At 43.0% G+C, this 18,636-nt stretch overlaps 1 protein-coding gene across 1 annotated transcript; it reads right to left on the bottom strand.

Annotated features, from left to right (window-relative positions):
• Window positions 1-2,968: 2,968 nt before the first annotated feature.
• Window positions 2,969-18,260, bottom strand: LOC128624552 (XK-related protein 4-like). Its single transcript, XM_053652301.1, has 6 exons — window positions 18,209-18,260; window positions 17,491-17,573; window positions 16,669-16,842; window positions 14,881-14,954; window positions 12,378-12,577; window positions 2,969-3,927 (listed from the first exon to the last, which is right to left on the bottom strand). The coding sequence occupies exons 1-6, from the start codon at window positions 18,258-18,260 to the stop codon at window positions 2,969-2,971; spliced, it is 1,542 nt and encodes a 513-aa protein (XP_053508276.1).
• Between the last annotated feature and the right edge of the window lie 376 nt (window positions 18,261-18,636).

The following is an 18,636-nucleotide window of genomic DNA, read 5'->3' as shown; positions in this document are numbered from 1 at the left end:
GTCACTGTAAAAAAATATAAATAAATAAATAAATAAAAGGTAACAGACACACACACACAAAAAAAACCCAATGAAAATGCTGATTGCAAAGAAACAAAGGAAGTGAGTCTGACTAGAGGACATGGGCATGTGGGGGGGGGAGGGGGAGGGGGAGGGGGAGGGTGAGGGGGGTCAATGAATCTTTGACTGTTTTATTTACATGTCTTTATTGGACTAAATTCTTCAGTCTTACTAAATTGCTCAACGATACAGAAATCTTCACGTTAGTGGCAGGATTCTGGATTTAAAGCTCACCTCGTCACGTCTTAATCACTCGACCGGACTTCTAATTTCTAACTCTGATCGTGAATGGAATCGAATCTATGGCGCTATCGTCGTCACCTTCACACGGTTAATGGCATACAGTGAAGCATTGTGCAGTTCATAAAACGACAGCCAAACTGTGGCGTGCGTGCGTGCGTGCGTGCGTGCTTGCGTGCGTGCTACGCGTGTGCCCGATGTTAAAAAAGGATCGAACTTTTATCGCGGTTTGTGACATCATCGTGGCGCCGCTACCGGACGATAACAAAGCGCGCTCGTCAAGTCATGCTGATGAGCTAGAAATTTGCGATTTGGTTCTGCTCACACAATAGGTTTGACTTGGAGTCGGAATGGGAAGCCAAATTGGCGCCAAATAAGTGGTTCGGTGCACGTCGTGGCGTTAGATCTGAATGAGAATTTTAGCTGTGGCGAGACATGGAGACTTCTGTTCAGACCAAGCTAGTCAACAACCATAACCAGGAAAGAAACACAAAGAGATAGGACAGCATTTCTATCTGCCATGTCATTTAGTCTTTCTTCAAACCGTCATTTGGTGAACCAAATGATTGGACATAGGAATGGGATAGGGTTTTGTTTAAGTTTTTTTTACCTCAAAGAAATAAACGCTTTAAAAGACGGTTGTGAAGTGGGTAGCATTGTTAGTCTGTGTGGAGGTTCGCATGTTTGTTTTCCCAATGTCCATGTGGTGGTTCTTTGGGTTCTCCAGTTATCTCCTAAAACTGCCAGTAGGTGAACCGGCTGATCTGCATTACCCCTAGGTATGTATGAGTGTCTAGTATCTTGCGACAGAATGGCGTCCCATCCAGGATCTTTTCCCGTCTCACACCTGGTTTTCCAGGGGTAGACTTCAGATCCATCACAGGATCTGTGATGAGGATCAGGATAAACTGGTTACTGAGGATGAATGAATGAATGAATGAAAGAATGATTCCCATCCACACACTCAACCTTGATCTGAACTGAACTGAACGCAGGGGTAGGCGTCGGAAAAATTCCCGTCCACGATGTGTCAAATTATTGTGTATTTACTGTGCAACTGAATCTTGTGAATCTTGTGAATACTGGCACACGCCTAGCACGCACACAAATTCATCGAAATCCTGATATAAAATGAAATACAATTACGTCACATGTCTAAAGAAAGACAACGGACGCCCTTGTCCGAGTCTAACAACGCAGGACATCGAGATCGCATCCAGAACTTCAGACTTGTACCATTTTTTTTTAGTTCCCCCCAGTACAGGAACCATTTTTGCTGTGCTCAAGTCTTGTGCTTGTCGTACGGCGTCCTCTCCCGTCGTCCCCGTCTTCGCCTCCTATAAAAAGACACTAAGAAGCACTTTTAACTGAAAGAGACTGGATGTTTTTTTTTTTTTTCCTTTCATATACAGATGAGCTGTTTGGGAGATTTAAAGATACAGCGTTGTGTTTCTGTAGACGCGGCACGTGAACCGGTGGACGCCGTGTCTGGTACTGCCGAGCGAATACACACCTACACAGACAATCGTGATCAGAAACAGTCGTGCGAGTTCACACAGACTCGTGAAGAACACTGTATCTTTAATCTTTTGGAGGTGGAATCCATCCTGGCTGTTGTGGATTGCTCTGTGTTGTGTATGTGTGTGTGTGTTTCTCAGTACATACGTGTGTGTGTGTGTGTGTGTGTGTGTGTGTGTGTGTGAGCGTTTCTTGAGAGATCCATATCAGCCAGCGTGAGCCGAGCTGCCAGGAAGCGTTTTCTTGGCCTGGTTCCTTCTCCAGGAGAGAAGTTGTGTGTTTGAGCCTGGGTCAGTCCTGCGTGGCTTTCTTTCATTCACTTTTTTAATTTTTTTAATTATTTTTTTTTTATACAATATTCAAGTAGATGATTGAAATGCTGCCCTGTTTTTTTTTGTTGTTGTTTTTTTTTTTTTATGTACAGTTTACTGGCAGAGACTCCAGGTCCACCATGTCCACTGTGGAGTCCAGTATGGACCAGGATTTTTTTGGCACTGCGAGAGTTTTGCTGATGTCAGACGACTCGTGGGTTTCAGCACCCCTCACCCTGGCGAGTTTCTTTTTGTCTCCACGAGTTTTATCAGCACTAGACTAGGTCACCTGCTTGTCCTCCTGTTGTCCAGGTAATGTCACTATTCCAGGATGCGTTATGGCAGATTTATAATTATAATTTAAAGGCCTGAACAACAGTAAATATATTTAGATGGCCAAAAAAGGCGTAGTGTTGAGGAGTTAACTCCAGCGAATAAGCTTATGGACGGACTGTAGTGTCTGCAGACTAGATATCTGCTCCACACCGAGGGGGAAAAAAAAAAACATATTCCCTGATAAGTAAAAAAAAAAAAATTGAGAAAACCTGAATCAATGAAGAAAAAAAAAAGACTAAAAAAATACCAATCCTTACACCAGTGAACATGTTGTGCCTATTTGTTTGTTTTTATATTTTATTCTTGTTTTTTTTTGCTGTCGTTTTTTTTTTTTTTCTCCACTTTTTTAAAATTCTTCCTTCCGTCCATGACAATCAACATCATGGCTAAATGCTATGGGCTTGACAGTCCCGCTCCGCTAGTCATGTTATTGCCACAGTCCTGCTGTTAATGGATGATAACCTATAAGATTCCACGTACCAAGCTGTGGAAAAGTGGGTGAGCTACAACGTGGTCTCGTACTCCAGCCGCTCCTGGACGAGCATGTCGTCCTTGTACTGCAGTCGAGGTGGCGTGGGCGAGTTAGCGATAGCCAAGATGGCTCTGCGTATGCCGCGGTCCAGCACGTGCCTTTCCCAGGCTGGGTATCGGTTCCTGCATACGTCTATTCTGATCACGGTTTCGTCCACGCGATGGGTGCGAGAGGATGGCGTGGACGGAGCTGTGGGACGAACTTGAAAAACAGGGGCGCATCCGTCTCGCTCGGTGTACTTAGCATCGCGATCAGCGTCCCTTGCCAGCGTGCCACCCCTGTTGGAGCGAAGGGAATTGGTGGCACCTTCGGTTGGCATGGCGAAGCCGGTAGTGACGTTGGTATCGTCCAGCTGGCTCAGGCTGGCCGAGCGTCCAAATCGCGGCCCGTTAGGATGGAAGAAAGCGTAGTACATGAGCATGAAGACGATTCCTGTGAAGAAGCTGGAAAAGATGACGCACAGGGCAGGAACAGCGAAGGCGTCGGTGCCCAGCGGTGAGCGGTACAGATACCAGAGCGCGCTGAGCGCTGCGTTTTCCAACAAGATGACCAAGTAGTAGATGAAGAGGCGGCAGCGCGTGCGGCCCTCCTTTACGTTGAACCAGCTGAAGATGTAGATGATCCCCACCACCATGTCAAAGACAATCTCCTCCCACTTGGTGACGCAGAACTCGGTCTCGCAGTGCACGATCCAGAAGGTCATGATGCACCAATGTAGCACGATGAAAATTCCGAAGTAGAGCTGGAACACGGAGGCGAACAGGGCAAAGGTCACGACGCGTGCCGCGATGGTGAAGAAGTGCCAGCAGAATTGAATGATGACGGCCAGGTAGCTGACGGGCTTCTTGTCGTCACGTGAATCCCGTAAAGCCTTCTGGTAGGATGCCAGAGCCCAAGCCAAGGACACCAGAGAGGCAGCGGCAGTCATTCCTGAAACCCAACAAGAGAACATACATACGTGAGCTGTTACGTCGCTTTTACAGGGAGAGTTGACTGAATAATGCTGCTGATTAGGCATAGCTAATAATGGGCTGTTATGCTAACCGACGCCTACTAAGTTTGATTCTTTATTTACACCATTCGCATTCCTGAAAAACAAAGGAAACTTTGGAAAGAAAATGATTTGGAAGTTTTTGTTCACCGACTAAACAATGCTAACACTGCTAATCACGAGACATAGCTAAGAGCTACCAATAATGCTAACTTTAGTGCCAACTAGCTTTACCTCAGAAACACTGTGAGAGAGTTAACAAACTTTTAAATCCAAAATGCATGTAGTGCTTTACTGAACGATGCTAGCATGATGATGCACTGCTAATATCTAAGCTATGGATCATTATGCTAGCATTGTTCAGCAAAACAATACATCATTTTGGACCGATTAGCATTTTCATTGCTTAATATTCCTTTAAAACAGAACTTTTTGTGTGTGTGTGTGTGTGTGTGTGGAAAATACTGTTAAGATGAACTGATCTTGATGATTTCAATCTAATCTAGCGCGATAAGGGATTTTGGTTTAAATATGTGAAGCAAATACACGCCAGGAGAAGAGCAGGCGGTCGATCAATTCCGCAAATACGTTTATTGTTTCTTTATTACATCTTTGAGCATTCATGGCTCCTGAGTACACGAGTGCTAATAAAAAAGAACAGGCTAATAAAAGGTGGTAAGTGTGGTTCATTCATCCTGCTTCATATACTGATTCTCTGGAATTACAAAAACCCCGAGCAGCGCCGAGGCTTCAAACCAAATTGGAACTGAAATGTGGAGAATGAATCATGAGGAGGGTTGAACATCATTAGCTCCGTCGAGTCTCCTCAGAGGAATGTCTTATTTACGCTCGTAGATCGGCCGCGTGATGTCTGAGCGTGACGCTAACCGCACGGCGGCTCGGTGATGATGGAGGCAGTGGATTACAGGAGAAAAGGCGACTTGATGGAGTCTAATAACGACTACAGTAAAGACTAGAAAACAGGAGGAGCCTGAAGTTATAGCAGAGAGAGAGAGAGAGAGAGAGACGCACCAAAGACAAACAGTACTTCGAACAATAAGACGTGACGATAATATTGCAAACCATGATAAAATATTAGAAAATATTAGATATTAGAGCGTTACGGTAGCAGGAAGACAAGGTGCTGTGTTATAATATACAGCATATCTCTCTTTTATCAAAGGAAACATCTTCAGGAAGTCTGTTCGGCTCAACTGGCTACTACTGGACGTTTAAAACGATCTGGATGGCTGAACAGAGAGCAATCAGCAGACAATCGGCAGACGCCAACTGCAATGACTTTCATTCATCCTTTCCTGAAATCCAGCAATGCAGACACAGCGGGAAGATAAAACGTCAATGAGAGGGCAGACGAGAGAGAGAGAGAGAGAGAGAGAGAGAGAGAGAGAGCATTCTCGTCCATTCACGTCCACTGCTACACAGTGTGAGGAGTAACGTCTCATGTTACACCGCTCACACTGCTTACAACGTCTCCATTATTGAAAGCAGCTTCATGTCAGTGCGCTCTGAAACGACACGCAGTAACATTCTGTACAGCTCAGTAAACGACGACAGTCCGGGATTTGGATATTGTACCACCGATCTGATTGGACGGAAGGTGTTCATTACGTAAGGACTTTATGAACACACCACGGGCCATGCTGTTATAGGAAAATAATCCACACGGGAAGAATATGTCATGCTTTTTAACCGTTTATAGTTACATTTAGACTTGCGTTATAGTAGCGATACGCTAGTCCATGGGTGTCCAGTCTTATCTGCAATGGGCCCCGGTATGGGTGCAGGTTTTCATTCAAACCAAGCAGGAGCCTTTCCGGATAAGTCTGGACACCCCTCCACTAGTCTCTCTTGAAGTTAACAAGACAACAATAATAAAAAAACAACAACAACAACAACAACTTAGAGATCCAATACCAGCAACAACTGGTGGATCAGATATACGAGAAAATATATATCGGATATCGGATCCACCTGTAACCGATGATTAAAAAGCTCTGAGCTGGATTTGGAAAAGAAATGTATAGTTGGAACTGTAAATAGAGTTTACATATAGAGACTTTATTATGCTTAAATGCCAGTGTTATTTTTTTTTGTTTGAGAAACATTAAAGATTCGTAGCTTTTAAAGAAATCGGTATCGGTATCGGTTGATACTTAAGGTTTCAGTAACGTATCGGAAAAGAAAAAGCAGAAAACGCAGCATCGTGCCGTCTTTAGTTACTATAGAAACAATACCACACGAGAACGAGCACATGAAATATAATGCTCTTATTTAGGTTTTTATTATTTACCTTCTGATTTGAGAATTCAGCAGCACCGTGGTAGAACTTTGCTACAACGGCCGCTCAGAAAAAAGGAAAGAAAGAAAGAAAAAAAAAGGGAATTGAATTGTTCTTCTGGCCTTTTTAAACACCAGGGATCACCACAGTCCATTTCATTTGCTATCTCGGTGAAACGTATCTACCTCCTGCTTCCCTCCTAATTACTTTTTTCCCTCAAAGCAGATCGAAGGAGATCTGGTTTGTTCCTTCTCCTCCTCCATGCTTCTCTGTCTTTTGGAGGGCTGGGATGAAAAGAAGAAGTGAACATCATATGTGTCACAGATGACAGACAATCAGCCCGGGTTCTCAGTCTGCGGCTTTCGGAAATAAACAGAGTTATTAAATACACGTGTGTGTGTGTGTGTGTGTGTGTGTGTGTGTGTGTGTGTGATTCAGCCTGTACTCAAGCCAGAGTATATTTACAAATCGGTCGGTTCACTGAGCTTATTTTTGACGCCTTATTTATATATTTAACCCACTTAGATTAAATCCAGCCCATTAGGAACCCGACATGGTTTAATGACTACTTTGTGAAGTGGGATAATTAACGTGCAGAGGCCAGGCTGTAATTTTTCTCCTCTGTGCTTCACTCTGAAGCCTGCAGACTCGCTTCTTCTTCTTCTTCTTCTTCTTCTCCTCCTTTACGTCTTTCGCCCTGCTTCCCTCCCTCCCACCCTCCTTCCCTCATCCTTCCCTCATCCTTCCCACCCTCGTGCGCATGCAGCACATCCTGAGGAGACGGTCGCCACGGGAACCGAGGCCGAGTCAGGGAGGTGACGTAATGCTCCCGTCTCCTCGTGGAGGCTGCGGTAATTCAGGACAGGCACAGAGGGAGGAGAGAGAACGAGAGAGAGAGAGTGTGTGAGTGTGTGTGTGAAACCTCACCGCAGTGTCTTCTGTTAAACCTCCTCTTAAAGAATTTAGCAGGAATCTCCCACCTCAGTGATGGATCTCTGATGCAGTCCATTATTTCAGCTCGAGTTATTTTTGATTTATTTTTTTATGAACTGAAGGTTGCTCCATTTATAAGACAATAAGACACGCCCCCTACATTTTGTCTGCTTATAGAACAAGAATCAATATTTAGCTTCTGTGGCTTTGCTAGATGTACACGTGGGATTTTTCCTCTTTATAAAATATTCTCTAATCAGATCGTCACGTTAAACCTCAGACGCAACGTACACAAAGCTCCGCCCCTGAAATTCATGGCGGTTCGCAAGATAACTACAGATATCACTTTCAAGTCCGCTCGGACATTCAACCGCTCGAAAGCCGCCGTACATCTTTATAAACGTGCAACTTCTCCTTATAATTATTCATGAGGATGTGAAGGGGTGTCGGGGGGCGTGGCTATAAAATGACTGACAAGAGGCCAATCCAAACATTCTAGACTGGAAGGCGGGTTTCCAAACTGGGTTTTTTCCCCTCGGCTATGTAATACACTCGTTCCGAGACCATGGCTTAAAGCGTTTCTCATTTCTATATCATTTTCCTCATTATTTATACTTGAAGAAGAAATGAAAAATATTGACTAATGCACCTTTAATATGAAATTTTACATCATTATAGACAATTTTCATTTGTTATACTTTTATCACCGCACAAAGTCTAGAAATCAAATATTCACGAATCCGAATATGGGGGAAAAAAAGAATAAATAATCCAGTGCAGTACATTTGAGTGTAAAGTATAAGTAATCTATTCTACAGACTAATCTCAGGTCGAGACGTGTACTCTGTAAATGTATTCTCTTTTCATAAATGATACGATAAACATATGCGGAAATACATTTCGGGTGATTAAAACGTATCTTAAATTGCAGCATTTACCGTCACCTTCTCTGTATTTTTTTTTTAAATCACGCAGTGATCCACATTAGCAGCACCTCAGGGACTAACTGCAGTCTGTAATCCATCCTTCCTGCTACTATCTACCCAGTAATCGCTTATACACATCTGGGTCATTCAGGATCGTTCATTAATTTGAACAGTCTCGATTGAATCTGAAATGACACGCTGAAGAAGTAAAGAAGAAATACGAGACATTTTTGTACATTTCTTTGTGTTGTTTTTTTTTTTTGGTTTTAAAGCCAAAACAAACGAACGTGCATGGACTGTAGTGATATCGGAAAGTCTGTTTCGGAGTCTGACGTCCACCCAGAGCTCACACTGTACACACGCTGTGTAATACGGAGCCTCTCCTGTCTCAGATCAGGGCAGGACTTAAGACAAGTTTCTAATGCATAACACGGACATGGAGCTTTTTTCTTCTTCTTTTTTTTTCTTTGTACGGCAGATCCGAATCGATACCAGACGCAGACCAGTGCTCTGATCAGAAAAAAGCATGCCACAGGTACTGCGAAAGAAAAAAACACCAACCAAACAAAGCTGAACAATATAGGGAGAGAGAGAGAGAGAGAGAGAGAGAGAGAGAGAGAGAGAGAGAGAGAAAAAGAAAGAAAGAAAGAAAGAAAGAAAGCATTGATGGAGCTAAAGAATACAGAAACTAGAAAGGACAGAAAGCCACGCCTCCAGCCCTGTCATGTCACAACTGGACTAACACACACACACACACACGCACACAGACCACACCTCTTTCAAAAAGACTGACGGATGCAGAGGTTACGCCTCCTTCACTGGGACGGCATAAAGAGAAAGGCCACGCCTCCTTCACTGGGGCTGACAGATATATAGGCCACGCCTCCTTCACTGGTGCTGACAGATATATAGGCCACGCCTTCTTCACTAGGACAATGCAAAACAATCCATATCCATATGGAGACTCCATATGGTGTCTAGGTAAGTGGGTATAGTGTTACTTCTAAGGGATACCCAGCTTGTGTGTGTGTGTGTGTGTGTGTGTGTGTGTGTGTGTGTGTGTGTGTGTGTGCGCAAGACCACTAACCCTATTAATCATTAATAAGCTGCATACGTAAAACTACATCTGCTCTAAAAACAACTGACATCAATATAAACCTCACTGGGGGAAAAAAAAGAGAATAAGAGAACTGCATCGTAATAAATAAAATAATGAGCTTATGGACGTAAGTCGTGGTGAAGTTGGAAAGTTGGTCAAATTGGAAAATAACACGATTTCACTGGGCGATAATACGTAATTACATCTTCAATACCGTAAACATGCCAGCTCACCGCAGAGTTTATGATGAACTTTAAATAAGCTCCTATAAAAGGCCCTGAAGCTGAACAGCTCCGGAAATGTTACACACACAGAGAGAGAGACAGAGAAAGAGTGAGAGAGAGAGAGAGAGAGACAGAGAAAGAGTGAGAGAGAGAGAGAGAGAGTGAGAGAGAGAGAGAGAGGGAGAGAGAGAGAGAAAGAGAGAGAGAAAGAGTGAGAGAGAGAGAGAGTGAGAGAAAGAGTGAGAGAGAGAGAGAAAGAGTGATAGAGAGAGAGTGAGAGAGAGAGAGAAAGAGTGAGAGAGAGAAAGAGTGAGAGAGAGAGTGAGAGAGAACGAGTGAGAGAGAGAGAGAAAGCGTGAGAGAGAGAAAGGGAGAGAGTGAGAGAGAGAGAGAGAACGAGTGAGAGAGAGAGAGAGAGTGAGAGAGAGAGGGAGGGAGAGAAAGGGAGAGAGAGTGAGAGAGAGAGAAAGAGTGAGAGAGAACGAGTGAGAGAGAAAGAGTGAGAGAGAGAGAGAGGGAGAGAAAGGGAGAGAGAGGGAGAGAAAGGGAGAGAGAGTGAGAGAGAGAGAAAGAGTGAGAGAGAACGAGTGAGAGAGAGAGAGAAAGAGTGAGAGAGAGAGAGGGAGAGAAAGGGAGAGAGAGAGAAAGAGTGAGAGAGAACGAGTGAGAGAGAGAGAGAAAGAGTGAGAGAGAGAGAGAGGGAGAGAAAGGGAGAGAGAGAGAAAGAGTGAGAGAGAACGAGTGAGAGAGAGAGAGAAAGAGTGAGAGAGAGAGAGAGAGGGAGAGAAAGGGAGAGAGAGGGAGAGAGAGGGAGAGAGAGAGAGAGAGAGAGAGAGAGTTGCTAGTACTGTTTCATTTGCTGTACTAACTATATTTCCTGACAGAGAATTCTTTAAGTCGTTATGATAAGATGTGAATATTATATTTAATATATTTTTTAATGATTTTTTTTATGAACGAAAAAATTAGTTCTTAAAAACCACAAAAAAAAAAAAAACGGAAATGAAAACGAAAAAATAGACGATAAATGGCAGTCGTTAGTGTTTTTACGACTGTCCGCTTATTTTCTGTGGATCTTTAACATAAACTTTAAGTTAATTAAGCCGTATTTAATGCGTTTATGTGCACGATGAATCCATTTTTTTTACTCGTCATCAAAAACGTGCACCTTGTAGCTCATCAGTCACACATTATACATGCGTTTCCTTTCGCAAGGGACTTTAAACTCAGATTATCGACGAAGATAAATAAGACCGAGTCGTGCCGAGAGAACGCGGCGTTTCAGAAATCGATACGTGAGACTGTAAATGTAAACGGCAAAGGCGCTGTCTATTTTCACTCACATAAAAATGAAGCACAAAGTGCACCGTTTTGGCAAATCTCCTGAAAAAAAGTAGCAGATTTTACTGTAAATAAGTAAATAAATAAGTAAATAAGAGGAGCTGATCCACCCACAGGCCTGGGTTTGAGATGAGACCCTAGTAAAAGTGGAAACACTCAGACTGTAGTGTGGAGATACTCCTACACGTATATAAAGCGCTCAGAATTAGCTCTCTCAAACTGCTCTCAATTTACGACGGGATAAAATGTCAGAAACTTTACAAATCTGGGGGAAATTGAACGAAAAATGATCACGCGAAAATATTTCAAATCTAAGGTTGTATTTGACAATTCAGTAATTTTAGCTTCTATGAAAATCTTAACTTTAAATATCTATTTTCAATACTTCTAAGCAATAGTTGTAAAATGTCTGGTATATTCAGTGGCATTTAAATAATATAGTCATAACAGTCATAAAAATATATTCTTTTAGACAGAACCTTATTCCGATTACTTGATTTAGTTTCATCGACGACGTTTTAGCTGCCTAGAAATGTTTTAGTAAAAATGTTTGTTAGTTAAAACTTACAGCAAACAAATAAATACAATATGACAGTAAATATTACGGATTGTAAACAAAAAAAAAGACTAAAATGAAAGCCATATTAGCTGCCAAACTTAAACACTTCATTAACCTTCATTAACATTCATTAGCTTTCACTAACCTTCACTAACCTTCACTAGTTTTCATTAACCTTCACTAGCCTTCACTAACCTTTATTAGCCTTCATTAACCTTCACTAGCCTCTCAGTAGACCTCACTACCTTTCTTTAATCTATACTAGCCTTCATTATCCTTCATTAGCCTTCACTAGCTTTCACTAGCCTACACAAATCTTCATTAGCCTTCACTAGCCGCTCATTAGCCCTCACTAGCCGCTCATTAGCCTTCACTAGCCGCTCATTAGCCTTCACTAGCCGCTCATTAGCCCTCACTAGCCGCTCATTAGCCTTCACTAGCCGCTCATTAGCCCTCACTAGCCGCTCATTAGCCTTCACTAGCCGCTCATTAGCCTTCACTAGCCGCTCATTAGCCCTCACTAGCCGCTCATTAGCCTTCACTAGCCGCTCATTAGCCCTCACTAGCCGCTCATTAGCCCTCACTAGCCGCTCCTTAGCCCTCACTAGCCGCTCCTTAGCCCTCACTAGCCACTCATTAGCCCTCACTAGCCGCTCCTTAGCCCTCACTAGCCGCTCATTAGCCTTCACTAGCCGCTCATTAGCCCTCACTAGTCGCTCCTTAGCCCTCACTAGCCGCTCCTTAGCCTTCACTAGCCGCTCATTAGCCTTCACTAGCCGCTCATTAGCTTCACCAGCCGCTCATTAGCCCTCACTAGCCGCTCCTTAGCTTCACTAGCCACTCATTAGCCTTCACTAGCCACTCATTAGCCTTCACTAGCCGCTCCTTAGCTTCACTAGCCACTCATTAGCCTTCACTAGCCACTCATTAGCCGCAACTCTACTAGCCTTCATTAAAGTTCATTAGCCTTCACTGCACTAGCCGCTCCTTATATATTTATTTGGTTACCTTGCACGGCCAGAAGCTTGTGAGTCTGGATGATGATGCAGAGCTGCAGGACGAGCTGAGGCGCGCTCTCCAGGAAGGTGGCGAGCAGGTGGAGCATGCTGACGTCAGCGTACTCGTACACCATCCTCCAGTAGAACCTCCAGCGGTCGTTCTCGCCACTGCGCCTGCTCCGGATGCCCAGGTAGATGGTGCGGAAATACCTGAGGAGCACAGAGGACATTTTTGAATTCACTGCAACTCGTTAAACATCTATGGGAGATTAATCATCACCGCCGTCATGGAAACACCAGCTGAGGAAGATCTTTAGGAGGAACGATGTTCTTCAGTCCAGTACAGACTTGTAGAATCGGCGCTAAGACGCCTCACCAAGCCACTTACGTCATTTTTTTCCCATTAATTTGTCGTCCGCATGCTAACAGTCAATCATTTATTCTTTTATTGCGTTTTTCCATATTTCTAGGGAACTTTCTAGGCCACCTGAGCTGAACTGAAACAGAGTTGTTTGTGATATTTCTGCATTGTTTCCACTGTGTCCCAGATTGAAGATCTACAGTACTGAGTGCACAGCTGCTGCCTGTAAGGCGGGGATAAGGCAGTTAGCGCCTCACCGCCTCGGCAGCTAGGAAGCTTTACGACTTTTAGGACTCTTTCCATAGCTGAAGTGCTTCTGGCTTTACGACTGCATCTCTGCCAAAAACAGATCCTGATCCCTGATGGGCAACCAGCCAAAGAGACAGCACACACACACACACACACACACACACTTTCTTACAGTAGGGACCAAAAGGCCGAGTCCACTACCAACTCCCCCTTTTTTTAATCCATCTGTCATGAAAAACGAATAAAGTTTTATTATACGATACTCTCACACAAGATTAAATTTATCAGAGATAAATACATCAGCGGTGATTAAAGGAATTAATACCAGAGCGCTGTCGAATTCTGATTGGTCAGTAGGTTTTGACAGTAGCGCAGCTGCAAATCACAGGTTTATATTATTATTAACGCACTCGCTCTAATGCGTTATCGTTTCTATAGTAAACACCAAATAAGTCACCACTGGTGTAGCTAAACATAATTATGTAGCTCGTTTGCTACAAAGCTAGCTGCTATAAATTCGAGCTAGCTACTATAAATATGCAAAGAAGAGATATTTACGCAAGATGAGTGTGTTAGCTACTATAAATTGGAGTAATGAACATAAATACACCGTTCTAATCGACGTACTGCCTCTAAAATGATCACAAATCGATTCATTCTTGTGGAGATATTAGAAACTGCTATTCATAACGCTTCGGCTCGACGATTCTTTCAACACGGCTCGTTACAGACCAACCTGTGTGAACCGAGTCTCACACTTTCATCCTGACACATCTCACACACACACACACACACATCTCACACACTCATGAACTCCTGCAGCACTTGAACCGGCTGCTACGGCGCTGAAATCTCGAAGCATTTCATTCTTGAAAATTGAGAATGTTTAGCTGTAAGACATAAGTGGGCGTGGCCTTAACTGTAAAGTTGTTGTTTTTTTTTTGTTACTGGAAAAAAACCCCCCCACAGATGTAGAAATATCAGCACGGTGTGTGAATTCAGACCCTGACAGTTCCTCAACCTCAGCTACATCACTCCAGTTCATCTCTACTAGAGAAGTGGGTGGGACTTTTATTTTGCTTGTTTTTTTTTGTTTGTTTGTTTTTTTTACTTCGCTCAGGCAGTTATTAGATTATTATTATTATTTTTCTTAAATGATAAATTAACAGGTGACTTTAACCCACTGCGACCCTGACTAGCAGTTAGTAACGTTAGCCATGTTCGTGTTAATGAACGTGGTCTTTGTTTCGTTCCTCCGAGCTTGATGTTTACATGTTTACTCATGGGATCCCAGTCCTGATTCCGGGTTCCCGTCTTAAATACGGTAGATGCACTTGGTATTCGTATCTGTATTCGTATTCGTTTACTACAGTAGATTTAACCTTCCAGTCACTATCACGCGAACTGGTAGGTCCTGTTGTGGTGCTGCTACTCTGTGTATTGTGTAACGATTGACGCACACACGTGTTTTGCTGCCACACGTTTCACGTTTCATGTTGTAATGGCGGTCTTAAGGGACCAAAACACAGAGATGTGTGGCTGAGGGGATAGAAAACCACAGGGAGAAGCAACGAAAACACACTCTAAAGTGTATGAACAACATAGCTGAATGTGCGTGTGTGTGTGTGTGTGTAGACGCTGTGCACTGCTTAAATATCTCGGTCAGGTTCAGGCCTGCTGCCACGGGCTGTCTTCAAAACACAATTCATCCGGGTGACACTGCCTCGACTTCAGCTCACATTCGCTACGCTGTCTGCCCCATCTTCATCACTGCCTCGTTTAGCTCCAAAACCTTCAGCACTAACAGTCATCACACACCACACACTCACACACACACACACACACACACACACACACACACACACACACACCTCTGGCTTGGAGAGTTCACACTCTCCCTCACCTGCCAATCAGACGGCAGAAAACAGTCCTCAGAGAGAGAGCTCCATTTGCGTTGTTATCACAGGTTGCATCATGCTTTCAGGTTTCTATTTCGATTACAACAATCGCATCACACACAATCAAAACACACACACACCGCCGAGCCACAAGGGGTCGTTAATCTAAAAAAAAAAAAAACCCGCATATATATGTATGTATAAAGATGCAAAGCAAAATGTATGACAGAGCAAGATATCTCTTATATTATTATATAAATATTTTGTTATTTTGAGCTTTTTATTTAAATTGTCTATAACAGCAGTTACCCCTCTAACACTACTTCCACTCGGAGCATAAATCACAGTTTCACGTTTAAACGTTGCGTTCGTGCGTAACACTTGATCATCTCCATAACAACGTTTCTACGACGTTTCTGTAACAGCTCATTCGCCGGCGCTTGCAAAGCAGACGCTCCACATAATCTACGCATGATAATAAACAGAGTCAGAAAAACGCGTTATTCATTAACGACAAAACGGAATTATCGACACGGTGACGTTTCCTGTTTGGAGGCGTTTCCTGTTTGCGTAGCCATCATGGAAGGAGTAACAAATTTCAGCGAGTTTTCCCACAGCTTCAGGACCGAAGACTTGATAGCCGCTATAACGTAAGCGAGAAGAGCAACTGACTTGTCTCGTGGACGTTCCACACCATTAAACATAACGATAAATGGTTAAAAAAAAAACGCCATGTGTCTTTAATTCTTTAATAAACGAAAAATTGGAATCGGTAGACAATAACATAAATGAGAACCGTAACGTTGCTTAGCAACTACGACTGAATTCCACTAAAGCAGCGACTTTCATACTTAGTATCTTGAAGAAACAGTGTACGGATTCAAAATGTCTATTACTACTAAGTTAATATTCGATCATTTATTATTATTATTATTATTATTATTATTATTACTGATAGATTGTGGAGTGGTAAATATTAAGTCGTAATGAAGAAATTATATTTCGAAGTAACATAATTATTGGAATAACGAGCTATTATGTCAAAATAATGACATAAGACTTCAATGAAAGTCATTCATTACGCCATTCGTAATAGCTACGACGACACGCGTACACTTCATCTACGAAAACCAGACCGGACCGAGATGTTGACGTCGAGCTTCAGTATGAAGAAACCGGTTCATTTATAGTCTGTTCACACACTCTGACTCGACTAGCACGGTCCGACTCGACTAGAATGTGAAACACTCGCTTTGATTCGTCTGTACTTTTACCAAGTTCTCCTTTCTTTAAAGGAAAAAAGAAAAGAAAACACGTACAGGGTTTTAAAAGCTCACCATATGCTCTTCGTGTGTTTCTACATTTCTCGCTCTTTCCGAGACGTAAGCCGAGATGCACCAGGATGGCGGCTGTATAGGAACGAGAGAGGGATTGGACAGCAGGACGCTGCTCTAACCTGAGAATGAACCTCACGCGGTCACGTGAGAACGAATCGGACGTTGTTTGTTTATAGACGCCACAGAGGAGACACGTGGTGAGTGTACAGAGTGCGGAAACCGTGAGGAATCTTAATAATAAGAATAATAATAATATTAACAGTTGTAGTAGTAGTTGTTGTGCGGCGAGCGTGAGATACAACAGATCAAGCATTTGAAATGACACCACGTTTACGACTAACCACGACTTTCACTCCACGTCTAACAACCGCTCTTTAAGACTAGCATTAGAGGTTTTTTCTCTCCGTCGTTCTTTCTTTTCTTTTCTTTTTTTTTTTACGGCTAAGAGCACTCGACCCGAAAGCGGCGCTGGCTCTGGAAGCAACACGGCTTTGCTTTTAGAGCTGGAGAGATCGGAGCCGCGTGACTTTCTGTCTTTCGCTCTGCTCCGACAGCTTTACGATCTGCGGCGCCTCCCGAGGAAGAGCTGGCGAGAGCAGACGGCCGAGCTGAAGCGAGAACGTCAAGCCCCTGTCTCAGAGAAGAGACAGAGATTCAGACGATTTAACCTTCCCATCGATTTAAGTCAGAAATATTTTTGTTCCTGTACCTCTGCATCTAAAGTAAACATTACTACAGAAGGTAATACGGACGTAATAACCGACCCTTTTTTTTTTTTACACACGTTGACTAGATTTGATTTATTTCGCACACACCTGCACTGACTGTGTGTCCAGCGTCACTGTTGGTAAGATAAGGACGGTCTATTGACGTGAGTTTGACAAGTGAACAACGTTGCTGTTGAATAACAAGACTTCTGGATCGCCTTTGCATCTTATTTTGGTCTTGATTTGTAAAAAGAGATCCGAATAACATCCAAATAAACCACAGTACAAAAAGTCCTAATAGTGGGGGTGTCCTTGCGTTACAGTACTTAAGTAAATGGTTCGTGACAGCAGGTTTTTTTTTTTAAGTACAATTTAAATCCTAGTACTTTTACATGAGGTTGTTGTTATTGTTTTTAAATTCTAGACACAATTCTAGACAAATTTTAGACACTTTAATTTCAAGGCCCAATCAAAACAAAGCCTGACGAAAGTCCACACTTGAGGCGCTAAACGCTTAGCAGGAATGTCTGAGACAGTGAGAGACATATTAGCATTCCTGGCTCAATTTTACCAGCTCTGTTCGGTTCTTAAACGCAACAGCCGATGAGGTCTCGTACAGGACATTAGCTAGCCGACGTGAGTGAGCTAGACTACCTAGATAGATGTTTCACAGTAAGCTCGATATTAAGTCACTTAGCGATTGTGTTAAATATACTGTATGTATGTGCTGCTACAGTCTATATAGGATAATGTGTATGGGGCATCTTCACTAGCTAGTTAACTATGCAGCTTGGAACTGAGCTAGCTAAAAATTCAAATGAGCTAGCTAGCTACTGAAACCTAGCAAACTACTGAAACTTATCTAGCCATGCTAAGTCATTTGTAAAGTAGATTTTTATTATTATTATTATTATTATTATTATTATAAGACTACGTATAATCGCACGAGCCGAAAGAGAGGACAGGTTCCGTTTTGAGTCGGGTTCCTCTGAAGGTTTTTTCCCTCATGTCGTCTCAGGAAGTTTTTCTTCGCCACTGTCGTCTCTGACGCCTCTGGATTCATCGTTATTGATCTGAAGCTAAATCCGGGTCATGTAATGCTAACTCTGACGGGTCTTGCTTTGGTTTGTTTGCATATCATATCATATCACATCAGATATGTGTGAAAAGTAAAGTTATCCATAACCGTTCATCGATTATTAGCCATGCATGTGATGTTTCTTTAGGTTGTAGCTGTATCTGGATCTGCGCAGTAGCAATGGAATTAAGCGGGGATTGATAACCCAGACCTCCACACGGCCCCAGAGAGTCGGTGGCTGATGGGAGGCCGTCCAGCGCCATGATGAATGCTTCCTGTCCCGCTGCCAAAAGGACCCGACTCGTTCCAAATCAATTGAACCTTGTTATTCAACAATTACGGAGGCCCCTTTTGCTGCACCGCAGAGAAGAAGAAGGTCAGGGGGATACAGCGTTGTAAATAACGCCGTGTGCCGCTTATTATCGCATACTAAATTCCTGACACCTCCATTTTTCTGGTGTTTACCGCTCGCTGCGAGGACATACGTTAGCAGCTGCAATAGCCGAGATCTTGAGAGCGATGAAAAATAATCTCACATGATTGGCAGCTTGGAGGCATCTGATAAGAATCGCTATAGAGCGTGATTTCAGCGCTGTCGGATATATACGGCTGATCCGGTGTAATTAAAAGATTATTCGA

The sequence above is a fragment of the Ictalurus furcatus genome, chromosome 20, assembly GCF_023375685.1.
Source record: "Ictalurus furcatus strain D&B chromosome 20, Billie_1.0, whole genome shotgun sequence".
Classification (NCBI taxonomy): domain Eukaryota; kingdom Metazoa; phylum Chordata; class Actinopteri; order Siluriformes; family Ictaluridae; genus Ictalurus; species Ictalurus furcatus.
The sequence above is the reverse complement of the archived record's forward strand: the minus strand, read 5'-3'. Positions and strand labels throughout refer to the sequence as shown.

Bases quoted from the DNA above. Each gene is read 5' to 3' on its own strand.
- LOC128624552 (XM_053652301.1), bottom strand. From the start codon at position 18,260: ATGGCGCTGGACGGCCTCCCATCAGCCACCGACTCTCTGGGGCCGTGT. The intron at 16,843-17,490 runs GTAAAATTGAGC...TCTCTGAGACAG, and splicing joins TTAAGAACCGAACAGAGCTG to GGGCTTGACGTTCTCGCTTC. The intron at 3,928-12,377 runs GTAACCAAATAA...GTTGGGTTTCAG, and splicing joins CAAGCTTCTGGCCGTGCAAG to GAATGACTGCCGCTGCCTCT.